Raw genomic sequence first — 8,909 nt, 5'->3', positions numbered from 1 at the left:
TGGTGAAGCACTGGAATGGGTTACCTAGGGAGGTGGTGGAATCTCCTTCCCTAGAGGTTTTTAAGGTCTGGCTTGACAAAGCTCTGGCTGGGATGATTTAGTTGGGGATTGGTCCTGCTTTGAGTGGGGGTTGGACTAGATGACCTCCTGAGGTCCCTTCCAACCCTGATATTCTATGATTCTATGAAAAAAATCTATAAGTATGCCTGTAAAAAATGCATCAAAGACTTAATATCTGACTTCATTCTTACCTTTTGTCCTCGGGGTCCAGCTGGGCCAGGCGATCCATCAGGGCCTGTCAGTCCCTTGTGAAATAAAGTGTAACATGTTAATGTAACTCACATTTTTGTTAATCACAACAGAAAACTCTTTAAAATATAAAACACTGTGAAATTGTCTTACAATGCAAATAGTTTAGTGAGATACAGAGATGAAGCTGATTTACAAAATTCTAATCCATATCCAAATTCTGCCAAAGTTCAAGGTGAGAGTTTGTGGCTATTATTATCACCTGGGTTATATTGCCTTCAACACAACCTTGTCTAAATTCCAGTTAGTAAGAACAGGTGACCTCAGATTCCCTTAAATTTTTCCAAATCAGAGAAATTTTCTGAATTGCTAGACAGATGAACTTTCGTGACTTATGATTAAAATGTCAAATTTCTATGTTTGTCCTGCATAATCAGTTGTCCATAGTGAAAAACTGGAACTAATTTCAAGAATGTATCTCAAAAGGATACTTGAATGTTTGAAATTAGATGAGAAAAATTGATGACCTTTTGGTGATCTCAGATGAAAAGGTCCCACCCTTCCTTTCATATTCAGCTCAATATGAATATGGAAATTAATAGTCAGTCAGTCAGTTAGTCATCCCCCTAAAAGCCTCTGTATTACATTAGATTTATACCCACACCTATACTGTTCATATGTTGTATAGATTATCCATACATATAAGGCCATATTTTGACTTCAAAGCATAACTTCAATAACAGCTACACATAGGCATCCAAAATAGACTATTGTTGATAGTATTAAAAATGTACCCTAAGAGGTACAATCATTTTGAACCAAATGGTAGCCCTATGTATGTAATAAGGCACATGGCAGCCACTTACTTGCTATATATGTCATCTAGACACCAGGCTGACCAATCAGGAAGGTAGTTAGGCCTAGGGAGTTGGGGAAGGGGAATAGAAGCCACATCTGCTTTGTGCAAGAAGGGAGAGGATGGAAATGACTTCCCCAAACCACTCTTCACAGCGGCCCTCTGTGTATCTCCTCACCCTTGTCTTCCTTCCCAAAACAAGTTGAAGAGGTTACTGTTGAGGAAGAAAGGATAGGGAGCAGGGCCCAATCGTATGTGGTAGCACTCTGAGGAAGGATCTCTCCCCTTTCTACTTCTGATTGCAATTATAAAGGACAGGAATTCTTTGGTCCCCAGACTAACAGCTCTACTGAGGCCAGGTTAGCCATGACCTCATTCTGTAGGCCATAGTAAACCATTCAGTGTTCCTGTCATTCAGCCAAGGAGGAACTGGCCCTCATACCACACAGAAATATTGGATTGGGATTGTTCAGCTTAGAAAAGAGATGACTAAAAGGGGATATGATAGAGGTCTATAAAATCATGAATGTTGTGGAGAAAGTGAATAAGGAAGTGTTATTTACCCCTTCATATAACACAAGAACCTGGGGTCACACAGTGAAATTAATAGGCAGCAGGTTTCTAACATACATAAGGAAGTATTTTTTCACACAACACTCAGTCAGTCTGTGGAATTCTTTGCCAAGGGATGTTGTGAAGGCCAAAAGTATAATTGGGTTAAAAAAATAATTAGATAAGTTCATAACCTTCAATGGCTATTAGCCAAAATAGTCAGGTATGCAATCCTGTGCACTGGGTGTCCCTAGCCTCTATTTGCCAGAAGCTGGATGGGATGACAGAGGATGGATCTTGATAATTGCCCTGTTCTGTTCATTTCTTCTGATGCAGCTGGCACCAGCCACTGTCAGAAGACAGTATACTGGGCCAGATGGACCATTGGTATGGCTGTTCTTATGTTTTAACTGAGGAGTTCAAGAAAATGATGTGGTTTAGGTGACTGAGTTGTCCTGAAAGGGAAACAAAGAATCCAGAAATTGAGTCTTGCCAGGAAAGTAAAGGAGAAAAAGATTTTCAAATATTTGGTTTTATATTTGGTCTTTGCTTATTGTTTTTCAGTTTGCACACAAAAGGTCTCAGGGACAACTCGGTGAAGTCAATTTGGAATATTGAAATTAATGTGAATTTTAGCAAGATCAAATCTCTATTCTATTATGGATTTTGGATCTTAAACAGGTTTTAATAGGAATTTTTAGTTTACCTTTTGCAGAATACTTTTACAGAAAAAACAATCAACTTCCAGCATGTTTCATTTTCAAGTTAATTTAAGCACTTCCATATAATTCTCCACCCTTTAAAACTGCTGAGTCAGGTCTTAATATTACAAATTATTTTTCTGCCATTTTTATATAAGCTACACAGTAATGTGCTTAAATCTTTGCATAAGACATAAATACCAATATGACAACTCCATCAAAGCAAAGAACTACAGTAAGAATGGATTTGTTCTAGCTTTCCATCAAAATAAGATTCCCTTGAACCTTAGTTATTTAGGCCCTTGTGTTGTTCCCCATGAAGAAACAAAGTTACAAGGGCAGTAACAATCATATATTATTCTGAAGGAAGGAAGGAAGTCCTCCTTACTTCAGAATAATATATATTCAAGTCACTATTTCTCTTGGGATTCTGTTTCTCCTGGGATCACAGTTAAAGTCCATCCATAAGCTTCAGCTCAGTAAAGCATAATCATTACTTTACCACAGTTCCACGTAGCTAACTGTCTCAAATTTGGATGTACTAAATGTGACATAACAATAGTTTTCTCGCACTTACAAGGTCATGTATTGCTACTGAGGAATAAAAATTCTATTTGGGGGAAATGTTTATATAATATAAAATGAGTGGGATGTGTTAAGCAACACTCGTAAAGACCATCGATCATCTGCTTAGGTATTTAAATTAATTTGTATTTTCATATTATATTTTGGTTTTCTAAAATTATATAAAGATAATTAAAATCTATATTTAAAAAAACTTGCACAGTCTCTTTCTTCATTTAAATTGTAAAAAATGGACCTCATTTGTTTCCATAGGGCACTTGAAAGCTTGTAATAATTTTGTAACTATATGTTACAACAAATACATTTACATTATACGCTACATTAGCATTCTATCTGAAGTTACTGAGAAACTAGTGTTTCTGATTAACACTACCACCAGACAGTAATCCTCTGGTTATTTTCTTCTTATACTATGTTTCTCCATGGTCCATGGTTATTATTTAAGACATAAAGTTTTCAGATTAGATTATTGCTTGACCAGCCAGTATAAAGCTTCATAATCAGAAAATATTGAAAAATATGTGACAGACTTTTTTTCCAGTTCATCTTGTAGGGTGGAAGATTTAAAAAGATCCATTCCTGACTGAGTTCATGAGTATGTTAAATCCGTGCATGAGCTTTCTATCTGCTGTTTTAGTTCACAATCCACTGCTCTTCTAATATAAAATAAAATAATAATATAAAATAAAAGTTTGCTCTTCAGCAGTAAATTCCAGATCTCTAAAAAAAAAAAAAAAAAAAAAAAAAAAAAATCACAGCTTGTCTCATGAAGAATGACTCAAAACAACCCTTGATTTCCAGAGGATTGGATCACATTTTAAATTTATTCCTTCACATGCTAGTGTGGTTCTTGCATGAGTCTTCCATTTAGTCTTTTTAGGCTTTCTCATACAGATATCCTCCCTTTTCTTCATTCTGTCTCAACGTTCCCCAAGAGGAAGTTTCTATGTTTGTGCCCCCAATTGCCCTTATAGTGTTGTATGGGAAAAGTGAATGTGATGCTTCCACAGGCAGGGCAAAGTGAAACAATCTGTGCCTAGTTCTTAACATCCTGGAAACTGCTAACGCCCCCTGCAGACCAGTTACACCAACTGGAAATGAAGAAATTGCCTCAGTCATGGTTTCCTTGCTTATTTCAAGAGACAGGTCTTGCTCTTGCTCTTGCCTGTTGGTCAGTAGGGGGCAATTCGAAGTGTCTCTCTCTCTTCCTTTGCTGTTCTCCTTTTTCTCATCCCACAGCAGAGCGGATCTGATTCTCCGGGTTGCTCCCAGAACCCCCGCAGGCAGGAGAGGAGCCAATGAAGGATGTTGCCTGGCAGGTCCTGATGCTGAGACTCCATTCATAGAATCATAGAATATCAGGGTTGGAAGGGACCTCAGGAGGTCATCTAGTCCAACCCCCTGCTCAAAGCAGGACCAATCCCCAGACAGATTTCTACCCCAGTTCCCTAAATGGCCCCCTCAAGCATTGAACTCACAACCCTGGGTTTAGCAGGCCAATGCTCAAACCACTTCCCCCAATCTCACTTGACTTTCATTTGCCCACAAATGCCCCTGGCTCCCATTAATTCCAAAAGCCTGGACTCCATGTGGAGGGCAGTGTGCACACCCTGGTTTACAACAGGACATAGGGTGGGAGAGGGCGCCCTTCCCTGTTGCAGCCACCTGTCCCCCAGCACATGCAGTAGCTTGACTCCTCCTCCCTTTCCCTTGCGGCAGCTGAGTCTGTTCAGGCTGTACGTAGATGAACAGTATGGGCACCTACACATGGGACTTTCACCAGGTCCCTCCCTCCCAATCGCATCCTTCCCCTTTGACTGACACTCCTCTCTTGTCACAGCTCTTGCCCCTCCCCAGAGCAAGGGGGGAGAGAGCTGTTTCTCTGTAACTCCAAACAATCCTTGCTCTGTTATCACCCAAGGAAAGGCTGGAATCCTCAGTCCTCCCCAGGGACCTCAGTCCTCCAGACCCTGTGCCCAATCTCTATAACCACCTCCCAGCCCAGCCCTGTGTGTAAGAGAGAGTCTTTCAAATGGCAGCCAGATCCTTCACTCACGCACGGCTGGCCATCTGGGTTGTAATTAAACCAGGGACCTTAGAAGGAGGTTGCCTCCCTACAGAAATAGCCTAGAACTAGTTATTTTTCCAAAAAAGAAGGCAAAGTCTACTCACATCAGCTCCTGGCTCTCCTGGCATCCCGGAGGCACCTGGTTTGCCTGGCTCACCATCTGGACCCTTCAGGATTCAAATGGACAAAGAAATAATGTATTTTAGAGTGAGAAGCAAGCAGAGCTGAGACACTCTCACACAAAGATCTGGGTCGATCCTGTTGTAAGATCGAATGCAAAGCAATGTAAATTACTTACTGGAGGGCCTGGGGGGCCATTGGGACCTCTGTCTCCCTAACGGGATGTAAAAGAGAAACGGTTCAGTCAGCAGCCTGTAGAGTCCCGAGGTGACACTAATAAACCCATGTGCAAAATGTTAAACAGATGATCAGGAATGATCCCTAATTCATTTCTATTGTGTAATCCCATATATTTCCTCTTATGCGTAATAATTCTACAGACCTACTGTATGCTATCAAGAATAATCCTGTATAGTTCTTTACAGATTATCAAGAATAATTGCATATGATTCCTATCACATACTGTAATAAATAATCTCATGTAATCCTTTTTACAGACTACCAGACTGCCGTCCCCCACCACCACCACCCCACACACCCATTACTGTTTCAGCCGATGCTGAACAATAATTCCTATGAAGGTTATTAAGGGCACTAGAGAGTGCTGCCAAATTCAAAGGATCCCAAGAGCTAAATACTAATGTAGTAAGAATAATTCAGGTGTGTGCAGAAAGCATTCCTAGCTGCCAGCTGTGGTGACTCATGCATGGGAGACACTTACATCGATGCCATCGATGCCAGGAACTCCTGGTGGCCCTGGTGGACCTGGGGGGCCTTGCGGACCTGGGGGGCCTCTCTGACAAGGAATAAAACAAATTGCAATTAGACAGTGGGCAGATCCCAGAAAACCTGCAGCAACTTGGGGGTAAAGGTACAGGAACGGGGAGACCAGCCCATAGGGAAAGAACTTCCAAAGGCTTCTAAGTGGGCTCCTCAGTTACCAGGGCCCTTAGCTGACCATACAGTTGGTCTTGTGCACCTGATGATTAAAGTAATTGTCATGTTGACCCACTGAATTGCATTCCCCCTTGTTTAGTGACTGCCAAAATGTCCATTGCAATCTGAACCAGGATTACAAATTGTCAAAAACTCCCCCTGTCCTCGTCTATTGTCATTCACCCACTGCACAAAACAGGCAGGCCGGTGTTTATGTCACTGTGTAACTGTACAGTACAATCTGGGCTTTACAGAGCAAAAGGTTTGGGGGTAATATTCGCATCAGAAATTCACTAGCCCGGCCCTTGAAAAATCAATATAAAAACAGTGAAGGAAAAATAATAATGTTCTTTGTGAATAACGTTTTGAAATTCTCCACACCTATTCTAACAAGCTCATTCAGCCTAAACAGAAGAGACTCTTCTTAAGAGTTTGTGTTAGGAAGAAAAGTTTAAAAATACAGCCCTTCTCTGCTCTCACTAATGTATTCACTGCAATAACATTTTTTTCCTTATAAAAAAACTCCTGTTACCTGTCCTCACAAGTACATTAAAATCTACAATCCTGGTTATAATTAGACTTCTCCACAGGCTGGGCTCCTGAGAGGGGTGTTAGCAGGCACTGCATATGTTTGAAGCCAAAGAAATGCGTTCTTTGAAAGAATGTTTGAAACCCTCGAGTTCTATAATATACTGGACTGTTTTCTTTATTACTAAACTCCAACTGCCAGGCAAAGCAAACCTCACAATGGGGGCTTTGTGAGTGAAACCTCAAGCCCCTACAGGAGGAGGTGATGCACTCAGTCTGGCAGGAGCTGCCAGAGTCTGAAATCTCCGGTCCCATTCAAGCAGTCCTAGCTATAGCCCCTGTCCTTCCTGCTCTTTTTCCAATGTTACTGGCATTTTAGGAATGTTTCTTTCTTAGAGCAGCCTCTCAAGTTCTTATTAAACTGACGATTTTCTTACTTGCAGATTAAACCGTGCCATACCACTGCTCATTGGCACATTGCATAGAAAGGTTCTGTTCAAAGCAGTTGTAACCATTGCATCTACATCTCTTTGCTTAACTTATTTTTTCCACTTTAGAAATGCTAATGTGATTTCAGTTTAAAAAAAATACAGTTACAGCCACCACTTCTGGGATAAGACAACCCAGACTATTGGATTTTGAAAGGCATCAGATGCCAGGCAAGAGGACAGGAGATTGTCCTCAGCTTCCCAGGGACTTTGTATAGACCCTTTCTCTTTGCACTGAGCAGGCTTCCTTTCCTTAAAACTTACCTCCGTGGCAGTCTGGCTTATCTGCAATGAATAAGAAATGTATAATAAAAGTCAGGTACAACTTACTTGAGCCAGGCAAAGGCACATAATTTGTAGAAAAACCCCTAAAGGTAACGATCCCCTGCCCCGAGCAGTGCTAGCCATGGTCACTTCTCTGCTGGCCAGCAATATTTTCCACTCTGTTGCTCTTGATGGATTTTAGGACCCGCAAGACATACAGTTCCCCCCCAAGTGACTCCACTAGCAGCAACAGAAAGGTAAGCCCTGCTTCAGGCATCTGTTTCTTCTGTTTATTAATGGCCTTAGAGGAGGGTAATGGGGATTGGAGGAAATCTGAATGCTAGGAAGGAGGGGATTGAATGACACCAGCTCCTTTAACCCTTTGCCCTGCTGCTGCTGCTGCTCTGACCATGGTCCTCAGCAGCAATCCCTTAACTTTCTGCATGAGTTATCAAGAGAGAAAAGCAAAGCTAGGCCAGGGCGCAAAGAGCCCCACTCTCTACAGAGGCACACTTTTAAATATCTCTGCCTTAGGTCGTTTGATAAGAAAAAAGTAAGAAAGCAAGAGAAGAGTTAAAACCATGAGACCGTTTTGAAAGGCACCAAATCCCAGATACATATGTTAAATATAGACATCTATAACCATAAGAAAAATGAGGAGACCGATAACTGCCGGCGACCCAGAGGAAAAGGTTGAAGACCCAATGATAGTATGAATATTAGGAATGTAAGGCCAAGGAAGCCCATTACCTGTCTCCTGGCTGGAAGTTCGCTACAACTTTCTCTTTGTGGTCTCAGAGGGTCGCAATGAATCAGCATCCACTGGATTTCAAACTAGTGAAGGGGATAAAATGAGATTAATTTATTTCAGATGTTCACGCTTGCCAGGTTTGAATAACAAGAACACTCTGATCAGCCATCTCTGGGTTTTAAAAGTTGTGTAGTAGAAAACAAGAGCTATGATTACAGTCAAAGGGATATATAACACATATAACACTTATAGTTCCTGGAAATTTAAGCATAAACAGCAGGTGCTCAACAACTGAATGGTATCAGGTGCTGGAGCTTACTTCTTTAGAACAGACCGGCTAGTTACCTTCAGCTCTTCCCTTGCTCTAGCATCTGTTTGTGTATTTAGAAAGGGGCATAAAACCTGTTGTAGGAATTAAGGGAGAAGGAAGTCTACAGTTGGTCATGTCCAAGAACAGGTGTTCTTTCATGTTTATATTATGCTGTGGAAGTTGTTTTATTAATGAACACACATTCACAAAATGATTTCCTTAGGACTAGAAAGTTATGTGGATAAAGCATGACAGGTCTGACAATGAATGCAGGAGTCGAAGATCTAAGTAGGAGGAATTCTAGAGACCTGAATCATATATACACTAGAAACATTCTGGGGCGGGCTGATATACCTTTGTGAGATTTCACATCTTCTTCAATATTTTCACATTGACTCTGTAAAATGACCCAGAAATAAAACCACTTCTTTGCCTCTAAGAACTAACAACTGATCCTTTATGTGTCTGCATATATGAGGAAAGTGTACTTTACATACCCTC

General features: G+C 41.0%; 1 protein-coding gene across 1 annotated transcript in view; it reads right to left on the bottom strand.

Moving 5' to 3' along the window:
• Positions 1-8,909, bottom strand: part of COL9A1 (collagen type IX alpha 1 chain) — a 96,510-nt gene that overhangs the window by 66,627 nt on the left and 20,974 nt on the right. The window contains exons 6-11 of the mRNA XM_026656253.2: positions 8,098-8,181; positions 7,348-7,368; positions 5,853-5,927; positions 5,310-5,345; positions 5,116-5,178; positions 252-305 (exon numbers count right to left, since the gene is read on the bottom strand). Coding sequence (XP_026512038.1) covers positions 252-305; positions 5,116-5,178; positions 5,310-5,345; positions 5,853-5,927; positions 7,348-7,368; positions 8,098-8,181 — 333 coding nt within the window. The remainder of the gene's footprint in view (positions 1-251; positions 306-5,115; positions 5,179-5,309; positions 5,346-5,852; positions 5,928-7,347; positions 7,369-8,097; positions 8,182-8,909) is intronic.

The sequence above is a fragment of the Terrapene carolina genome, unplaced genomic scaffold, assembly GCF_002925995.2.
Source record: "Terrapene carolina triunguis isolate 2854851 unplaced genomic scaffold, T_m_triunguis-2.0 Scaffold42, whole genome shotgun sequence".
Lineage (NCBI taxonomy): Eukaryota > Metazoa > Chordata > Testudines > Emydidae > Terrapene > Terrapene triunguis.
This window is presented reverse-complemented; position numbering and strand designations above follow the sequence as displayed.